The 21,557-nt window shown below is 41.7% G+C and overlaps 1 protein-coding gene across 1 annotated transcript in view; it reads right to left on the bottom strand.

Moving 5' to 3' along the window:
• The window catches only part of TENM1 (teneurin transmembrane protein 1), a gene marked incomplete at its 5' end in the record, with an annotated part of 98,275 nt that overhangs the window by 20,252 nt on the left and 56,466 nt on the right, over nucleotides 1-21,557 (bottom strand). Inside the window, 2 exons of the mRNA XM_010187235.1 lie at nucleotides 4,387-4,897; nucleotides 6,703-7,069. Of these exons, the coding sequence (XP_010185537.1) occupies nucleotides 4,387-4,897; nucleotides 6,703-7,069 (878 nt within the window). The remainder of the gene's footprint in view (nucleotides 1-4,386; nucleotides 4,898-6,702; nucleotides 7,070-21,557) is intronic.

Genomic DNA, 21,557 nt, shown 5'->3' with positions numbered 1-21,557 from the left:
AGCAGGAATTTCTCATGACGAGTAACACCACCAGAATCTAGAGCATCACATTTTAGTTCACCTAAATTTCATCAGTGCTAAAGAAACTCTTTTCGTTTAAGGTACTTTATGTGAATTGGGCCATGTTATGAAAAAGTCAATAATTAATTCAAAGGCTCTGGAGCAGTGTTTCTAATGGGTCTTTTCAGTTCTACAGATACAGTTATTCTTTCTGATGGTTCACATGGAAAACAATGCAGAACACTGCTTGGTGCTTCATACTGCTTCATGTTAATGCCTCCCATCTTAAAAACCTTATTGATGCTAACATTTTCATTCATCGAAGACACCTCACTGATACTGCAGATGTATTTGCACACGTAAAACCACACAAATGGTTCATGTTTATAAAACAGAAACCTATTTGTGCAGGTAGGAAAGCAGAATTAAGTTTTCATGGTTTATTAACTGCCTCCCCCCGTTCACAAAGCACGTCCTCAGCTGGTGTATCGACTGGCAAAGTTCAGCTGGCTCCAGCGGAGCTCTTCCAATTCACATCAGCAGACGATCTGGCTATGTCTTTCACTTTAATGTGCTGGCATAATTTCCTTAGGATCCTTATTTCCCCCTAATTAGTCAGAAGAAAATCTATATGTCACAAGAAACGTTGGTGAAAAAAATCAGGATTTTTTTTCTCTTCCTCCCATTATAAATAAGAAAAACAGAGCAGCTGTTCTTTTCAACCAAAACACTGGAGAATGAACTAGTGACCATCTTGCGTTTTTTGACAAATAGATTAATCAAATATTAAATACAACATAATCTCTCTCTCTCTTTCACTTCCTACTGCCCTCACATACATCACATTACATATTTACATTCCACCCTCATGCTGGTTCTGTGCAAATGGATTGGGTGCCGCGCCCAGCGATTAAACACGACTCACATCGCTATTTTTCATCATCGAACGCCAGGAACATCAGACAGTTATATTTCATTTCCTGCTTGATCAAACAGATATGACAGCTTTCTAAGCTATGGGGATCTTCTACCGTACCACAGAAAAATCCCCAAATCATGCATATTTATAGTGTAAATGCAGCCAGTTCATTGGAATGTGCTTGTGTGCAAGACTTGGGATCCATTTCCACTAAGGATCCACTTTTGCTGCTGATAGCGCTGATGATCGGACACAAAATTCCGTGTGTAGCTGAAAGTGGGATAAACCATTACTGGACGGCTGGCCAGATACGGTACTGAATTACAATGAGACGAGAGCACGTGCAGTGGGCTCTTACTCACAGACATGGTCCCACTGACTTCAAGGAGAACACGCAGATCAGTGTCTCAGTAATGATTCCACGGCGTGACCATTTAAAGGGGTTTTTTATTCCAGATTGCTCCAAGAAACCCAGCCCTCTGAGGACAGGTTATGCCACCTTTCACATGATGAATAGTAGCCCACTGGGACCCGATTCCTGCAGAGCAATGTCCTACCCATACTAATAGGGGCAGGATCATGACATATTTCTTAATGTTAATTTGGGGCTCAGTTATGCCACTGTTAATCACGTCGGTGACCATTTAATCATGCAAATAATTGCATTGATTTTAGTACTTACATGACGAAGTGCTCACCAATATTTGAAATACACACTTGGGGATACAGCTTCACAATCCATTTGCATTTCTATGTGTAGCACAGTGAAGAGTTACATCATTTCAAAGGGAAAGCAGTCTAAATAATTTTTTCAGAGAGTTGCTTCTTGCAGGTGTTTTCTTGTCCTTGATTTAATAGAGGCCCGGTGCTCTCCCTCCCTTTTTACAGCTTTAATGATACAATATTAAAAAAATCTAGATGACTGAAAATTGTACATTAGCTATAATTTCATGCAAGAGCTCTTTCAGTACTTCCATTCCATCAGATTAGAGTAGATGGATGACAAGTACTTTTGTAGGTGGTTTTCTCCCTCTTAATAATTTTCCTCTGTGAGTGAATCTGACATGTAAGTAGATGTTCTGAACAGTTCATTATCTTTGTTCACATTCCCAAGTATGTGTGATATGTGTTGTTAAACAAACTCATCCCTATTTCAGCTTGACAGTGCCATGGGTTGAACTTTTGGATGTGAATGCAAATCTAGCTTAAACAGCACAGATGATTCCAAGCAATTTGAAAGTCACTTATATGATAATTCTCTTAGCTCCAGCACTATGCTCATATAAGACTGGGAAGCAATTCACGTAAAAGTAACCCCTTCAAAAAACCCTCATTTTCAAACTGAAATTGGGTGTTGGTTCAGAATGTGATCTGTCTGGAAAACAATGTCTGGTTAAAGGATGACTAAGGACCATCACAGCCCTGGACTTACTTATGGCAGAAGGTGAGCAGCATCCCTGACAGTATATCTACTTGGCACAGCGCTGATTAGAGCCAACTGCCTCTTTGACTGCGGCAGACTGGGTGACATTCTGTGAATCAGCTACTCAGGAATTTGTAATAGATTATGAAGATGAGTTAAAATATTGCACTGAACATAAATATTAACGGCACATCTTCATTTAATTCTGCTGTTGTTTTTGTAATGCTAACTATTATAGCTCTGTTAATTTCTACTGACTGATCTAGACTGGCAGAACCGCATGGTCGTGAAAAGCCTGAACAATTCAAATAATCAGAAAGGCCAGTGTCACCCAGACTGCAGATAAAGTTGTCCAAGGATGAAAAACTGTTTAGTTTAGCAAAATATCTTTGTGTTAATCATGTATATCATGTCAATCCTTCCAAGGCACAGGTATCTGTTTGTGAAGAAATCCGTATCCCATACAATGGGAGTCACTTGCAAGCAGGTGAAGTCCTTTAAAAGATCTTACTATGCTTGAGTCAGACTGTAACAAACCACTTGCCAGAAGACACCAGGAACAAGCAATAATTGTGTGAAACGGTTTACACTCAATGTCAACGGGTCAGAGTAAGAATACCGAGATTGAGAAGCACGCGACTAAAAATAATCTGCTCTAACATGCTCTAACAGTCGAGGCCTTGCATTTAAAGAAGTAATAGGCATGGCTTGGAGCTACTGTAAAAGCTTTTCAAAAGTGTCATTGGTCCATGGTCTGGATTGATGCCAGCCTCAAGAGGGATTTAAATGAATCACTCTTGGTATTGAAATTATTACAAAGAAACACGTATCTTAAGTCAGTTCTGCTTATAAAAGGTAACACTCAGATCGGTGTTTAAACAGCACCAGGGCAACAGTGAACTTTGTCTTGTTGCAAGAGAATGTAAATTTGTATCAGGCATCTGCCTGATAATGAGAACTGATCCACAAAGGCCCTGTATGGTTTTGTTTTCCCACACATTGTCAAAAATGGCTGTTTCTAATGGTTTATACTTATGTCCACCCTATCACTTTAGTCTTTGGCAGAATAACAGAGGGCAGGACAGAAAAGCATCCCCTTGAATAAAAAATCCCACACCCTAGGCAGCAGTTTCCTCTGCTTTTATTCTACTTCCATTTTAAGAAAACATAATTCTAAAAACCTGTAATGATGGTGACTCAACTACCTCTGCAGGTAACTTATGCAGTAACTTAATTATCTTCAATGTGTTTTCTGTTCGTATCTCACCTGGATGACTTTTCATTCCAGTTTGTGACCATGAACCCATATGCTGCAGAGAGGGCAGGCATTATCCTCCTCCTCGAGGACTCTGAACTAATGCTGCAATGTCGACATATGATTTCTATCCATCACTTGTCACATTCTCAAAGAGGGATTATGACAATTAATCATAAATAATGAGAAATCCTGATACATCACACCTCTTTATAAATAAAGAATTAACTTTCTCTTGGGTTGTTCTTTCTCTCTGGGACCAGATTGAGATGTTCTGACTGCATCTTTAACTCTCTTGTCTCGCTCTTTCGAAGCCCTGTCACAAGTTTCCTGAACGTCTTGCTTATGAGGCCATTCCTACTTCCCTTGCCTTTTGCTACTACACATCCTTTTCTTATTATATATCCTCTTCCCCTGCTGACAGACAAGTCCATTCTTGTCTTCAAACATCCCTTCCACTGAGATTCTCAACTTCCTTTGCAACACTCCCTTCTCTGATGAGTACGCTAATTCTCACAGATTGACAATAACACAGTGCAAATGAAGTACAATTTCAGGAAGTTTCTGCTACAATTAATGGGCACTACATACTGAGCTTTTACATATGACAGGCTTTGGCCCTTCAGAAATGCTAGTGTTTCACTGTAAAAGCTTCTGCAACAGCACTGCTTGTCCTTTCTCATGTTAGTAGCAGAGTGTCTTTTTAAATTACTAGAGCTGACTAAAAACAATTCAATGTTCACCTAAAATAGGGTTCCTTACATTAGACATTTAATGTCAGGGACTTACTCATACACAGTTGTCCATCCATTTTCATCGCTTTTGGTTGCTAAGAGCCCGGTGTTTCCAGGATAAGTCATCAGAGCCAGGTTGTAGCCTTGGGCATAAACTCTTTTCAGAACCCCATTGCTGCTGATTGTCAGCCAGTACACCTGGCCCCCAGGCACCACGACCCACAGGGGCAGCCCACTCGTGTCTCTGCGGATGTGAACCGAATTCCCATTGCTGCTGGTGATGGTGCCAATATCCCCTTCCCCGCTGTAGGTGAAATTGTAAATGTAGTCCCTCGTGATGAGGTTCAGCGTGTGCAGGTGGGTGCCGTTGATGGTGAACTGATAGAGTTCTTGGTCCGCTGGCGACGCAATCTCGTACATGTTTGTGTCACTGAGGTGAGCCTTGTTTCGGCTGACTGCACGGATGCGAACGTTGCCAAGGTCTGCCACGTACAGCGTGTCATCTGGAGAGACTGCTAGAGAAGAAGGTGCTTTCAGCTTTGCATCTTTGGCATATCCACCATCACCTGGAGGAGAAATGGCAGTGTTAGTAATCTGTAATATGCCTATTTAAGCTGATCCCCATAGCCTGACACACTGCTTCTCCTCGGTATCATTTACAGGTCAATAAAACGGTATCTTCTTCCAACTAATTAAATACATATTATCTATGCTTGGTGCAATTCTAAATCAGTCTCAGTGAAGACAAACAAGAATATAAATTATCTAATTTGCACCATTTTTGCTAAGGCCAAAACCCTGCTGCTCAGGAAAGCATTAATTGCAAAACTGTTAAAGGAAAAACACATGACACCAGAAGTTTCACTCCCCACTATTTGTCTGTTAGTTAAAGTTAGTCATTTGTAGTTAAAATAGAACCGTGTTATAAGCAAAACAAAGAGAAAATAAAACCTAGTAATTCAGCTAAAATGACACTGAAGCAAAGGTTAGTTTATACTTACTAAAACCTCAACACTACGGGAAAACAAAACAAGAACAATAGTCAAAAGAGGTCTTGAGAAACCATCCCTTCCAGTATCACTTATTAATTTACTTGGTTTGTGTATTTTAAGGTTTGAGGAGGATATCTGCATTATCATGGGCTGCATATGCATATCAAAATGGCTTTACAGGAGCAGGATTTTCTGCAACTAGCAAGAAAGCACATGAAACCTCACTCTTAGAGAAAAACACTGTTGTTATTGCTCCCCTTCCCTGACTGAGAAATGAAATTTGGTGGAGATTTTGAACCTACTCTATGCTTCCTTGCAGATGGACAAATTAGCTGGTCTTCTGACCCTGCCTTTCACCAACCCAGCACTGGAAGAATCACTAGATCTGTCCCAGTTTGTAATTTTCCAGCACTACAGGCAATTTCCCTCAATAGGAACCCTGAACAGGATCCTTTCAGCACTGGTCTGCCACAGCTGTAACTGAAGCTGGCAGCACTTGGCAATGCAGTGAAGCTCTGATTATCATTACAATGCTGGGTCAGCAACCCACCTTCTCTGGAAGACCATTTACATTTTTTCTCCTCTCCGTTCTTGACATACTTAATGTTTTCTTGTCAGTAATTAACCTTTTACTTGAAATGGGAGGCTTAAGAATTATGATGACATTATGGAGCTGAACACAGTGGGTTCTTAGAGATGACAAAATGACAACATCCTGCACACCTCTGTGTATGGGAATGCTGTCCTTTTTCCCATTATGAAATACGTTTTTATGGAAAAATTAAAGCCACAATTTGTTTTGGTGCATACAGGGGAGGGGAGCTCTGTTGCTGAGAATGTCCAGGGGTGCAGTGCAGGCCTGGCACTGGCTGTTCCAGTTTAAAACACACAAAGAAGAAGAAATTCTGAACATTACGTGTTTGCGTCGTTTTGCTGGCTGTGCAGTGTGACACAAGGGATGAGAAGGCATAAGTTAGTGTTTTTCACTGGATATGAAACACCTCGGTACTCTCCTTGGTGAAAAGGGCTGCCTGATCTAGTAGCATTAAGGTGCAATCTGCGCTGAGGCTGCTACCATCTTCAACATAGGGAAACAGCTGACAGAGACCATTTTGACTTGGAGCTAATTCCGAATGGTGTCTAATCTCTTATCAAAAGAGGAAAAACTAAGACCACCAGGTTCCTCCAGTGCTACCTGGAAGACTCACGTCTCTGAATCCAATGGATGAAATCCACAAAGAGCTGCTGATAAGGTTTTCAGCTCTCCAAGGAAACTGAATCATTGCTTGTCTCTCCTTCCCTTTGTCACTCTGCTAATCTGCAGCTGAGCCAGGGGATCTCAACAGATAAGAGACAGGAACGAACTAGCATATCCTTACCTGAAAAACAGTCACAATTAGGATCGATCTTGCAGTCACAATCTGATGGGGCTCCAGCGATTATAGAGATCTCACCATTGGTTGTGACCTGTTGTATACGGTTGATCTTTCTTTCATCTGTTTCTGCAATGTAGAGTATGCCACTGTGAGACACAGCGATCGCCCTGGCCGACTCCAGAGTCGAGTGGATGGCCACCTTGCTGACGATGAAGTGGTCGATGCCTGGCACCTGGCAGTGAATGGGGCGCCCTGCAATAATTCGCACACGCCTGTTCTCAGAGATCTGCAGGACGATGTTGTTGTCCAGGACATACAGTGAGTTGTCCAGAGGGTTCACTGTGAGGTCTGTTGGCCACTCTAACCGCACCTGGAAAAGAAAAAATAAGGGAAAGGTGTGGAAAACAAAATTAAAAAGAACAATTAAGACAATAAGGCAGTTTCGTTCAACCATTCCTGATCACCATGTCATCAAGCACTCAGAGGATTCAGCCAGCACTGCCTCTCCGGTATGTACCTTTGATTTGGTTTGGCAGAAGAAGTTGCTATAAACATACTCTTTTCTGAGGTCCAGCTCCAGTGCGGAACAAAACTTGATTTGAAAAGTAATTTAGCACCCTCTGAGAGGTGTTTGCACGAGTCCATTAAGGTGAGAACTTTATTATACCTATGCACTCATGCAAATAAAAACATACACTTCATGTCATGCAACATCAGCCAGAAAATTTTCCAAGTCTAGATGTTATTGTTTCAAGGTTGCAATCAACACTGACAGAGTGGAAAACAGTTAGAGGTTGTCAATGTCCTAACACTTTAATTGACTGTTAGTACAAAAGGAAAATGACATACTGGAAGAGCATGACACACTTCCACAATTTATTTACTAAGCAAGAATTGTTAATAAGACTTATATGTCCTAAGAAATATAAGCTCGTTTATTCTTTGTAACATCATAATGCACCAATACGTCACACTTCACATGATACAATAGCCAAGCCATAATTACTTCTAGTGATCTTGCTTTGTGAATTCAGTATTTCAGTCATGGGTTAAGCAAACTCTTTATATTTAAGGTTAGCTTTTTGCCTTTTTCCATGCAGGTGAGAGTACTAACCAAGCTAAGTTTCCAAACGCTAGACCTCACTCATCTGATACCTGTTGCAACAGGATCTTGGAGGAATTAAACATGGTCCCAGTTAAAGGTGGGGCAGCCTGACAACCTGAAAGACAACCAGTATGCAGGCTGCTGACAACCACTATGTAGCATGCACTGGCCAGAGCTTCCAACTCTTCCTGTTTAGAAAGCTCAACAGGCAGTGCAGGGTCGCTGACCTGGGAAACAGCAACAGAGTAGACCAGTCCCTGTCCCCAGCTAATGGCCAGTGGAGGACTCGGACTGCAGCTTGTCTATGGAAAGGTCAGAGAACAACTGAGTCACAGAGGTTGCAAGATAGCCTATTTCTGTCTGTCTTGGGATGCGTTGCTTGTTATCATTCATGAAGAGATGGCTGTTTTCATCTGAGTGGAATTTTTCTGGACTAAGTATTTCAATCATCAGAAAAGAATAAATACCAGGCTAAACCGTAACTGCTTTATATGCTTTACATGTCACAAAAGCTTCTATTATTTAATTTAATGATTTTGTTTCTGGTTTTGCTCATTTTCCACTGCACTAATTAAAAGATCTATGAATGTAGAGACTGCAGATGCTAATACAATGCTCAGCACTGAGGAATAACATATGGTGGAGTGTGTGGCCATCGCAAGCCACCTGCTTGCCTGGGGTCAGCTCAGGAACCAGGCTGGAGGCCAAGTCTCTCCCTTTCTCAAGCATCAGTATTTCCTGAATAATCTCATTTCCAGAAGTACATTGCTGGTTTGATAATTGATGTTTTAATAGAGCGAGGGTATTGTGGCTACTGGGTCTCGTCCTGCGTGGTTACATGGTGCACCACACAATTAGGAAGGCTCACGGGGTAATGTAATTCCTCCTTGTGCCCAGTCCATTTTTCTAGACAGCATAATAACTGGCATTTAGACTAATGCCGTTGGGCTCAAAATCTCTTCTGAACCAGGTGGTAGAGCCCTTCCAAATGATGATGAATGTGGTGAAACAGTAGGAAACAGATTCCTCCCATAAAGGTGCCGATTTCTGTGTGTGTGTCTGTCTGTCCATCTGTCTGCCTGGATTTCACCCACTGCACTAGGGCTAGTTCACACAGAGCTGCTAGCTCATGCTTCCACTGAGGGTTCACTGGGACATCAAATGAGTTTTATGCTAACTCTTCAGTTAGCATAAAAATCTCTACAAGGCCAGCTTCAGGAAATGTGGAAAAAAACCAATTTGCAATGTACCTTTAAGGCAGAACATTTGATTTGCTCTACTGAAGTAAATGGATTCTTTTTAGTGGGAAACAGACACCCTCAACTTTAATGGTCTCCTTCACAGATCACTCTGCTGTAAAAACAATCTTAGATTAACTGTAACTAGATTATTAGTGATAAAAACTGGCCTGAAACTATCTATTTTAGCCATAACCCTGCACAGCACCCACGATGCCTTCATAGATTTCCTTTGTAGACCAGCCCTGCTGCCTTTGCCCCGTGACTAATTTGAATTCCTCTCGCCGTGCAGGTATGTCTGGTGTCTGGCAGGTAAACAGGAACTGGTTGGAGCCAAAACAACTCTTTTGCTAGTTGATTTGAGGCTGATTCGGTTTAAAACTGAATAAACTTTCATGCAACTGTCCATTTCACTCAGAGTAACGTGCCTAAAGCTCAGTCTTAGCTGTTAATTGCAAGCACATTTACTTCCATACTGATCACATCCATAAATCTAGCTGCATGATGGTGAAAATAAATACAACACAGTTTTAGTTTGGAACATCTAAACCATTTTGGTCACTTCCCCGTAACCATTGCCTAGCTCTCTGCTCTGCAAATCTCACACAAGGTACAGCTACAGCTTTTCCTTCCTGGGTTTAAAGCAGGTCAAGGATGTATTAATGGTTTAATCCCAGGTGAAACAGTAAAGCCAGCATGTGCCTTTCCAGAGATTGCAGCATAAAAAACTGCTGCTGCTCACAGCAAGCTTATGCTAGTGCAACTGGAGGGGAAAGAAAAAGGTGAAATAGGCCAATTAAAATCAAACATACATACAAAGACAAACCCCTGAGTATTCCTAATCTGATGAAGAATTTCACAGATTTAGAAAAAAATCTGCACTGCTCTTGTCAGGACGAGTCTTCAAGGCACCTTAAACTGGTGGGAGCTGGAGTTGCTGCAGACCCACCCCATCCCTTCCCCCAGTGCACCCCCCAGCAAGGCCAGCGTTTACGTGCTCCTACAGAGAGCAGGTTCAGGACAGTTTGCTGGCTAGAAACTAATCACCTAAATCAGCTTAAGCTGAAGTGTAACTGCACCCTCAGGTTCCCTGTTACCTTGAAAAGTCACCGGTTCTTTCTTTTCTTTTAAAGCAAGCTGCCCTCTGGCAGGTTTCTGTGACCAAACCATCAGTTGTGCTTCATTCAGAGCCAATAAACATATTACAGAGAAGCACTTCAACTCTCATCAGATATAACTATGCCCATTAAAAAGTTTTTCCAGACAAAACCTCAGTTAGGATTAGAATTTTAAATCAGTTAATATAGTTTTTAATTTGAAGCAGTACTTCACAAGCCTCTGTAAAAAGTCCTTTCCCATTTATGTAATTTTTTTATAACCCAAAATTGGACCAGCTGCAAGTGTTTTTCCTTATATTCGATGGTTCTTTTCTGAACAGTGTACAGAAATGGCATTGCTGATTATCCCATTACAAACAAACAGACAACGTTTGTTCAGTAGCAGTCACAGACTGAAATTTTCAGGTGACAATTTTGGTTTGGTTCACTGGAGACTGAGTATATGCAATGGAAATCACTGCCAAAACAAGTGAACCCTTGAGCAATGAGACCTTTCGCATACAAGTATTAACATGTCAACTTTTATGGGAATTCAACATTTAACTGTCAAGATAAAGGCTCCAGCTATATCTAATAATCAATCTCTGGTTTGAGAAGCGCAAAGTTAACACCTACTGGTCTGGCTTCCCAATACATTTTTTCATGTCCAATGTTCCACAATACACCAAGTGCAGCACTAACGTGGCTTCAGTTTAAATGAATCTTCCCCAGGAGATCTACATTTAGGTAGCTAAATAGCTCTCAGATCTGAATGGTATTTTCTGTGTTTGTTTCTTTCTTGCAAAATACGCATGTGCTTCTGTAAGTATCTACTTACCTACCTCTCTGGTTTTGAAATGTTTAAATTTTACATTTTTTTTCCCCACAGCAAAGCTTTGCAACCAAATAAATAATGTGAGTTTTTTGCAAAGCAGCACTGATAGGAGAGCCTGCACTCACGTACTTCTTAAACACACACGCCTGCACACATACACACATTCCAGTGTCAGCTTGTGAAGAACACTGTTTCACTTTTGGTTTTCACCACATGGCTAAAACCTTCTGCACATTCTGCATGACATTTTACGACTGTGGCATTTTCGGTACTATTTTGTACAAATCAGATCAAACAAATTCCACCATTCATATCAAAGTAAGGAAAGTAAAGAGGGAAAAATTTATCCTTGTCTGCAGATGCTGGTTTCAAGAGCTTTACTGTTTGGTTGCAGGAGTAAATTTCACTGGGATAGGTTTCATTTATCATGGATTAAAAGAAGCTGCATAAATCCCTAAAAAGGCTTCATCATCACTTTGATTTCTTGCCATGCATTGCTTGTATATTTTGATTTCATTTATGCAGTAGCATGAAACTAATGCCAAAATTTTTCTCATAGTCCTGACTGATGGATTACTTCCTATCTCTACTGCTCAGCTCCAAGTACTTCTGTTTATGCTACCTTTGCCTTCATTCAGCCCTGTGATAATCATTTCCAGACCTGATCATAACATCCTCCACATTTCTTTTGCTGCCAACTTTCGTTTTTCATCTCCCTCTTATTTATGCTCACTTCTGCTGTTGTTTACTGGCCAAACCCAACTCACCACAACGTCCTTCCAAACAGCATTTTTGTCTCTTCCCACCAAACTCTTCTTTCTCCTTCCTCCTGTGAGAGCAATGGCCTCAAGGAAGGACCTGCGCAGGCGCTCCATCAGGAGTGAGTGCAGTTCACAAGGCGAAAGGAGACCAGTTCTGTTTCCCTAAACTTTTTACAGAATGTCTCACTACATACATTTCTCTCTATTTTCTCACAGTTGACAACCACAGATATTTTTACATCATTTTCTGTCAGTTTGCTCTCACTTCTAGGGTCCTTCTTTTGTTGACACTGACAATGTCAGCTCCTCTCAGCAGCTTCGCTTGTTTCCTAATGGCACACAGCGACACAATCCAGCTCCTGCGGTCTGACACCAGGGAACCCTTCCCCGCAGTGGGATTACAGCCTCCTCCCACACTGGAGGAGCCTTTGTTTCTCATGCTCCTTATGCCGCATATTATAAAACCCAGAATTATACAGCTCAGCTGTAGCAGTCTCTGCTCTAAACTTCACAAATGTTGCTCTCTCTGCATTCATTGTTCCCCAGTGAAAAACCCAAATAAATGAATTTTGCAGCCTAACGACTGCTGTTTCCTGCCCTGAGCTGGGAAAGCAGCTGTGGCACATTCACAGATGCAGCTCAGAGGTCTGAGGCCACCAGTTCTCTGGCATCACGGCCTGGGCAGTCTCCCCGCCAACCTGCCTTTGCCGTCAATTATTTTCCGCTGATGAGGGACCCAGCACAGGAATGCGAAGGCAAGGCACCATTCCAAGCCTTTTCACTGCTCATCTTCGCTTCACTTGCCACAAGCTTCACTGCGCCCTCGCTTTCCAGCTCTCTTCTTGTTTCATATTTTCTTTTTTACGATTTTTTTTCTGCTTCACAACTTCAAAGACTGTATGAGGAATCTTGGGTCTATTAAATCGATAGGAAAAGTTGATTTCTATGAGGACGGGTTTCACGCTGTCTTTATTTAATAAGAGAGGGAATATTATGCAGAATCACATAAGCCCACTGACTATGAAAATCAATGGGACTTAGATTCCTAAGCCATTTAAGTCTGTTTAAACACAGTGCCCATGATTTACACAGGCTATGAAAGAAATATTTTGTTAAATGCTCAGAAGGAATTAACAGAGTATTCTGAGCATGCTGGTACCTCTGAGAGGAGGAATCTTAGACTCTTCAATTAAAATATCTCAAAATAGACCATGAATTTGAATCTAACCCAAACACGTCTCCACTGCTGGAGTGGGAATAGATGTCCTCCAAACATACCTCTGTAGTTAATTTGCAGGCCAAAAGAAGGGAGTGGGACTAAGTGGAAATCTAGCTAACAACAGGAATGTTTCCACTTTGCCTCACTGTCTAACCTGCACTTCCAGATCCTGCGCCTGTCAGACGAGGCGGCACAAAAGTAATATTGCATGGATCTTAATAAATCTCTCACTAGCTTCACCTCTCCTTTTTGGGCTCACAAGTTCTGGACGCAGAAAGCCAGTATGTTGACAGTGCAGAAAAGGTGGGAGGAAGGTCTTGAAAAGCTTTAGCTGAGATGGTAATTAAAGGCTGTTTGACAATAGTGGAGGCTGCAGTTAAGATGTCTTTTGCTTCTTGTAACTATTCAGGTTCACAAAAGCATCTGGCCCGAAAAGTGAGAGGAAGAGAGGATACATAGAAATGAAATTTCCAAAACTGAAAAAAGGAAAGAAAGTCTTGCCTTTGAGCAACACCAGCTGTTGTGAATTTGTCACCCAAATACTCTGACTCTGCCTTGAATCCTGAGTCAAACTTAAAATTAAAATTAAAATTTAATTCTTGAAATTAGAACTTCCCACAGATTTGTGCCCAGGAAACTGTCTCTAACCCCAGCACTGCTCTGCAGGGCAGCACTCCCCCGACCCCTGGGCTGGGCAGAAAGGGAGCCCGGGGGAAGCGAAGGCCGAGGAGCTGCTGCCAGGAGGTTGCACAGCTGCACTCCTAGACGGATCAGGGCTGCAAAACACGTTCCTGCAAGGATCAAAACAAATGCTAACTCCACAGCTTTCACAAGAAAATGCAAATTCACTTCTGCGATTTAAGCCTTCCCTTAAGAGTTACACCATTAAACTCACAAACACGACTTCTGAAAGCAGAAGAAAGAAGGATGGGAAAAACAGACATTCTGCAATTCATGTTTATGGCAGGGCATCTTCCATGGCAAATTCCTACAACAGTACACAATTCAATAGTAACAGCTTCTCAGAATCCGTTGTAAGAGTGAACTAATTCTACACTAAACTGTAGCAGAGAGTTAAGGGAAAACAACTACGGAAAAGTTTGGCTTTTTATCTTTAAATTATACATATTTTTTCACACGGATATAAAAAAATCCTAGGCAGGAAAAGCAACTAAATTAATTGTAATCTTTACTTGTATGGAAATTAGCACCAAGATTATTATCACAACATGATCTTCTGCAACTGATTTGTCACAAGTATTTACCCATTAGACAGTTCCACTGAGCAAAATCAATGTATTCTAACTAGATATTACGCTGCACTGAAAGCAAACACATACTGCTGTTAGTCACCAAATAGCTAATAAAAAAAACAGGCGTCCTGCATTTTGCAGAACAAACAGGACAACTGTGTTCCATGCAGCAATCCTTCTACGTGAGTATTTACTCACCAGAAAATGCACTGGAGAGTGTTTGATTCTAGTCTGAGACTGCAAGCAGGCACTCTGCTTTGTATTTCTGCCAGCAAAGGGCACTGGTTACTGCTGGGATGCATATTTGGATATGCATTATCAGACTGCCAGAAAAGCTTACAAGGATAAAGTTTAAGACTATTGTTTCTTCAAGCAAAATTCAAGAAATACAACTCAACTAAATAATGCATCTCAAGCCTGGGATGGATGCAACCTGGATGTAAAAGGAGAGGCACTCGGTTTTCTTGCCTTCCAAAAAGGCTCCAAAGATTTTAAACGTGCACCTGAAATCACATTTCCAACTGATTCCTAATAGGATTGCTAAATAAAGGTTTTGATTTTTTCAGTAGCTGAGCTCTAGATCTAGAAAGGCACAGAAAGGTTCCAGATGTAGAAGGGCTCACGGAAAGCTCTACAAAGCCTCTGGCAAAACAACAACAAAACAAGGGGTGAGGAATGGGGACGTGCAGGAAGATGGGGTCCCTGGAAAGTTGTACATTCAGAAAGGGCCCGTAGGGGTGCTGGACCTTGAAAAGCCAGCTGAGCCAGAAAGGGCTGCAGAAGGGCTCCAGAGAAGGTAAGCTCTGAGAAAAACCTCCGAAAGCTTTCCAAACCAGGCCAGGAAAAAGATCTAGTGGGTCTCCAGACATGCTCCAAAAGCTATGGATGCCATTTCTTGCCCCCTCTCCCCATCCCCGAAAGCTCTAGATCTAGAAAGGCCCCAGATCTGCAAAGGCACCAGATGTCTTGAGAAAGGCTCTTGACATCTCCAGCACAGTTCTAAATCTCTGGATCTCAAGCTTCTAGCAATTTCTAGATCTGGAAAGCAACAGGAATCACTAGATAGTGCTAGATCTGGAACTGTCCTTTCAAAAGCCTTGTCTTTATTTCTTCAAATCAATTCAAAAAGACTGAAGTAAATAGCATAAGCTATAAATCCTTCTAGATGGGAGCATACAAAAATAATCTCACAATGAAATCAGTTCCTTATGACTAGGCTACTTCTACCAAGTTTTAACCATTTGCCCCCTCCTGATTTCCCCAAATTTCGGCATACCTTTCATGAGCCATCCCATACGCTTACTATAGCTCATGGCAGTGAGAGCAAAAAAAGCAAAACCGTTGGCTTTGTTGTTACTGTTGATGTGGACACAGAAACAACTCTGAACCGGCCAGAAAAACAGAAGAAAAAAGAAACACACACGAATGGAGGACCTAAAGGGTTTTACATCATGTCATGACTTTCCCCAGTTCTCACTGGAGACAGCTACACGCTGTTCAGTTTCCTATTCTGCTTCGAGCAGTTGATTGAGCGGCTACTGAGTGATGTTCAGACGTTTATGATTTTCCTGCAATGTGACCTACATTGCTAAACTTCACAAGTTTATTCTCCAAGGCAGCGTATCATTTTGCATGCCATACCCATCCCAAAGGAATCTATCAGCAGGAGATGAGGCCCAGTTTGTAAAAGCTGAATGTCCTTCAGACATTTTTAGCTAATTTGTTTGTAAATGTGAGTGTTACTGTCAGAGTAACGCACTGCATAACACGGTGCTATCATTCTGTTTGTCTCTGTGGCCTGAACTTCATAATGCACAGCTATAAATGTAACCTCTGTATGGCATGCTACAAGTGGATACAACCAATTTCTGTCTTGATATTTGCATTTTTTTTCCTCCACTGACACAATGCCTTTTCACTTTTTTTCCCCTTGGCAGAAACAAGGGTGCTGAAGCAAACAAGGTATCACCAAGAGGGGAAATGAGGCACTTAGCTGTCATTGCCCAGCTCATGCCACGTTCCTTTCTCAGGCTGTCAGAGCTTACTTCCATTTGACTTCAGCAGCTTGTAAGCATAACTAAGGGCAAACTTAGTCATAATTAATAATAATGATGATGATGATGATGATGATGATGATGGAGAAATCACTACTACCTCCAAAGCAACACTTCTTGGTACTAAAACCTTTTCAGTCTTTGTTTATAATAGCTCTGAGACCTGAGAAGTACCCAGACAGCAAGGGAACAACAACCTCTGCAGTTCCCTCATGCTGACATGTTTCAAAGTCCTGCCCTTTGTAAGCTGTTGGTATTACAGTGTTGTTTTGACAGGATCTGCAGACTTCCAGGCTTCCCTTAGCACCTGGAGCAATTTGCAGGCCAGAATTATCGTTGTGCTGGATTTTCTGACCGCCCTTCTGCCAGTTACTGCGATGCAATGCTTTCAGTCATGCAACCATACCCACGCTTTCTCTTACAGCTTTCAAATGCAGCAGTTTGCAGCTCTGTAAAATTTCAATGACTTGACAATAGAATTAAATGCCTCTATCGCTTTTGTCACTTACACTGGTTTTATGCCTTTCTTTTTGTAAGATTTCTCCTGATCTGTGCTGTTTTCAAGACAGATCAGGAGTCCAAACACCAGTCATCCCTCCTTTAAGACCTAGGACAATCTTCCTTTGATCTACTCAATGCAACAGTTCCTATCCCAGCAGTGTGTAACGTCTCCACAGGAAGGACACCACCACCTCCGGTCACTGCTGGCCTCAAACCTGCCCTGTACTCAAACTCCAGACTTCTGCCAGCCCATTTAGTTTCCCTCCCCCTAATGCTGTGCAATATTTCCACACGTCCAAACCAGAACACACTGGTCAATCTGAAGGGCTTGGAATAGAGACAGTAAAGACAGCTCCATGTAAAGCTGGATTATTATTGTTATTCACTTTATAACAGACAAAACTTGTTACATCTGTAGGAGGTCCTTTACCCCATAGGTGCGTGGAGAGTTGGCTGGTGAGAGGAGAGCAACATACACACAGTACCAGCCCTGATAACCTTAAAAAAATGGCTAATGTAGGAGTTGCCTTCATCAAAGCAGAGATATCTCAATTAACAGGCAGGCCTTGTTAACAGTGGACGTAGATGAACAAATGGATTAAAAGAAAATAAGGGGCACAGTCTGCTTGGCCTGCCTTTGCATGCTCCCATCAATATTCACATTCCCTTCTCAGCAGACCTTCTTGTAGCTTGGACTCCAGGATGTCAGGGACCAGCTTTCACTATCAAATTACTTATGGTAGGCTCTGTAGTATATGTAGAAACCACACACATATATATGTATGTGTGTGTGTGTGTACAGACATAGGTATATATTATGTGTATATCTATTCTCCATGCGTAAATTGTTTCCTCAACAGATGAAAAACGTCAGATGTAGTCACCAATGTATCTCAATCCCTTGCAGACTCCCACCAGTTTGGCAAAGCTGCGCTAAACATTTTCAGCAGCGTAATTCAGCAGAGCAGATACAAGGTTTCTGCTATAAATAACTCGTCAGCTGGACTCCACTGTACTGAACCATATTTAAATTAGAGAGATAATCAAAGGCTACTTGTGTATAAAGAATAAAAAGTGAAACAACCAGATAAGTTGGTTTCTTGGGAAAAACTGACAGGAGAGCCTCAAAAAGAGCCAGTTTTTCAGCTGGGAACTCCATTCCCAGAGAGTTAAAAGAGGATGAGGCAGCTGGGCAGCTGGGCAGGGTGCTAGGGCCTTGGCCAGGTGAGGTGGGAGGGCAGCTTGCAAGTGCTGGTATTGCTGGGTGGACACGTACAGGGGCTTTGTGCACGCACAGACAGCATCTGGTAAGCGTGGAGGTTTCTGTTATTTGGGAAGGTATAGCAAAAAGTAAGAGAAAAGTCATAAGCAGAGATCTGTCAGGCCTCCTTCACTCCATCATCAACACTTCCTGCCTTAACAATCAAAGTACAGGATGCAACTGCTGGAAGAGTTGATCAAAATGTACGTAGTTTTTTACTCAGTAGTAATGCATTATTTATGGCAGATAATTGAAATAAATTGCTGTTTTGCGGGTGACCAATACAAAAAGAGCACTTGGGCTTTAAGGAAGAAATCGAAGTGTGACTGCATCGCAAGCTATCTCACTTCTATGACTAACATTTCAAATTCAGTGATAGAATAATTTGATTAGAATAAAAAATAGCTGTGATGAAACCATCCTGCTTTCTGTTTGATACTCTAAAAATCACATTATACACCTACAAGTTTGATTCATGAGCTCTCACAGACTTTTTTCCACGTGAAGTCCTAATCCTATGAGCCTCTTTTCTCTGAGTTCCTGTTAAAGAGAGGCTACTTAACCTCTCTGCTACCCCGGGAAAAGACTATTTTATCTTCTACCTGAAGATCCTGTTTTAAAAAGGTTTTCAGCTTGGTTTTGCTTCAAAGTATGGATACTAGTGACTGTTCCTGCATATGCTATTATGGCTGGAATCATTTCGTATAGGCATATGGCTTCCAAAGACTAACACTTCATTAATTGGGGAGGGGCTCATTTTTGAAAAGGTTTGAAGATGTAAAGGCTCAGGTTTGAAGTAAAGGCTCTGTCCATTGCCGGTTTCGGTCTATTTTTCACACATACATGCTCTTAGGATAGAGCTGTTCCTTTCTACACACTCGCCACTCACTACTTTTCCAGTTAAGCCTGGAAGAGCACTCAATGAGAAGCCCCAGTTCCACTCAGCCAGTGCCAAAATAGTTGCTGATTTTGCTGTGGCCGTGACTTCTACTCGAGTGGGAAGTGGCTTTTCTGGTACTCCAGCAAAGACAAAGAAGAAAGAACATGAAAGTAAGCAGCAGAGTAAAAAGAACCAGAGAATAAGATGACTTTATACTGGAAAATAATGACAGCTCTTCTGGGCTCCTTGATGCAGCAAAAATTAGAAAAAATAATAATAAAGGTCTTCTCTAAAAAGAAAAAAAGCTCTGGAAGTCTTCTGTAAGGGAAGACCTCAAATAAAAATTCAAGGGCCTACAAATTGTCATTTCTGCTTTGTGTGTTTTTTGTTCAGCAATTTCATGAATACACATAAAAAACGTTTCTGCGAAGCACTGAAAAACACAGTTCAGAGATCAGGAATATTTATGATGCATTAATTACACATAACTGGAATAGGGTATCACAAGTCACACAGGTAGAGGACTAAAACGAAATCAAGAGCAGGAGTAGTTTTGCAATACTTTGCTACAGTGAAAACAAAGTTTTCCTTTTGATGGCATACTGCTCTCTAACGCAATTAGAATATTATGCATCTAGTGTTAAAAAAAGCCAATAAGAAAGCGTTTTGTGCAGTATATACTGCTGGGTATGTAGAGAAACACCTAAAGAGACAGCAAGTCTTCCTCCAACCTGCAATACTAATTAATTAATTTTGCCCATGTAATCCTGCAGTTGCTTTGTGACACCCTACCCTCAACCTGGCTTAAAAGTACTTCAGCTTAGAATCAATTTGGGTTTTATCTTGGCAGCTCGCCCTCCGTTTCCTACCCATTCATCAGATCATATTTTTGTCTTTCACATTTTTCTTTCCTGCCTCCAAATGTACCCAGTGAAAGTTCTGTTCAGGCTGTGCTTGCTCCGATGAGCAGACCCTCATTGCTGCTTTCAACTGAGGTCACCATGTCCTGGGAGCTTTTTGTTCTGCTCAAAAGGCTTCCACAATGCCACTGAAGCATACTGTGCCTGTGCAGATGCTGGTGGGGAGTGCCTGCAGCACTTGTGACTGCGGGAGCAATGTCAGCGTTTGCATTTTTGAGATATATACCACATTTTAAAGCAATTCTGCTCATTTTTACTCCTGTTTTCCAGTATTTTGTCCTTCACTTCACTATTTCAAGTAGGTCATCAACGGCATTTCTTACTGGTTTCTCCTCCATCATTCAAAGTAGGCTGTCCAGGACATTGCCATGTGTGGGTCGCCTTTTAAAGCTTGTTCTAGAAATCTGCTGTTTAATTTGACCTATTGAGCAAATTGCCTACGCAAGTAACACTGTCACATTTTTATAAGGGAGCAAAACATTTAGCAGTGTCACTGAAGTTTATGTGAAGCAACGCAATATAGATGGTTCCCTCACGTGGAGAACTGCTGAACAAAGGCTGATGAAGTGCAAATGCCAAGAAAAAGTCTTCAAACCAGACCTTTCATTTTGGAACACAGCAGTGACAGTTATTAACACCATCAATCAGGCCAGAGCTATTGCTTTGGCACAGACTCGAGCATAGCAGGACTGACATCAGCACGAGCACAAGGCCATGGTTACAGGCTAAGAGAAAGCCCTTGGGATTCATTTTCTGTTGCCTTGCAAATATTTGGTCTCTATGTTTGCAGGAACTGTGCTCTAGGTTGGTTTGAGCAGTTCCCAAATACTAACTGCTACCACTCGCACAGATATAAATGGCTTGAGGTTCAGAGTGATGGAAATTCAGACCACATATTTCTCATGGGAGGAAAGATACAGGATGAAATTGCAAGATGGTAGAAATATCTACTGATTTTCTCCTCAGCTTTCACCACAGCAATGGAGGCAGAAGTGAAGCTTATCGCTCAAGCTGAGCTGAAGTGCTTTTACTTTCACACAAAACCTCCCACAACATCAATACAACTTCTGTGAACACTGGATCTAATGAAGGCTGGTTTCCTAAGGACTTCTGTCTCATGGCTCACTGACTTGGGAGTTTAATAAGATCGAAGCACCAAATGAAGCTTTTCCTGTGAATGGAGCGTTTATTAGATCCTGAGTGGAATCTCTGGAGTTTAATAAAAGAAAGCTCATGCTGCAATATTTCCTTTTGAAAGGGCACTTTAGGTCTCTCTCCTCCAACTGGTTTAGTACTTTTTATGGAACGTGTAGGACTTTAATTGTTGTGAAGACTGGTGTTCCCTCTACAAATTTGAAATTGGCCCAAGATTTTGATTCTCTGAAAAGAATACTGACAGACAGACAGACATCCCCACACCATACGCTCTCATTTGCTCTCATTTGCTATCAATAACCAGGCTAAAAAAATTCTGTATATCCTAGGGATGCAGCAAACTCTACAAAAGGATGCACATTAGAGAAAAACAGCAACACGGAGATGCCACTGATCTAGACCAGGATCAAGCCCAGCCTCATCACGCAGTACAACGGAATGATGATCCCCTTTCTTTTCCTTCTTTCACTCCCCATCCCAGTCTCCTCCCTTAGCACTCGTGCTGCGGCTTGCGGCCAGGAGGCCCTGCCACAGGGCCTGCTGCTGGTGCAAGTTTGGAGAGCAGTTGGCAGTGCCGCA

Source organism: Mesitornis unicolor, unplaced genomic scaffold (genome assembly GCF_000695765.1).
Source record: "Mesitornis unicolor isolate BGI_N332 unplaced genomic scaffold, ASM69576v1 scaffold146, whole genome shotgun sequence".
Classification (NCBI taxonomy): domain Eukaryota; kingdom Metazoa; phylum Chordata; class Aves; order Mesitornithiformes; family Mesitornithidae; genus Mesitornis; species Mesitornis unicolor.
This window is presented reverse-complemented; position numbering and strand designations above follow the sequence as displayed.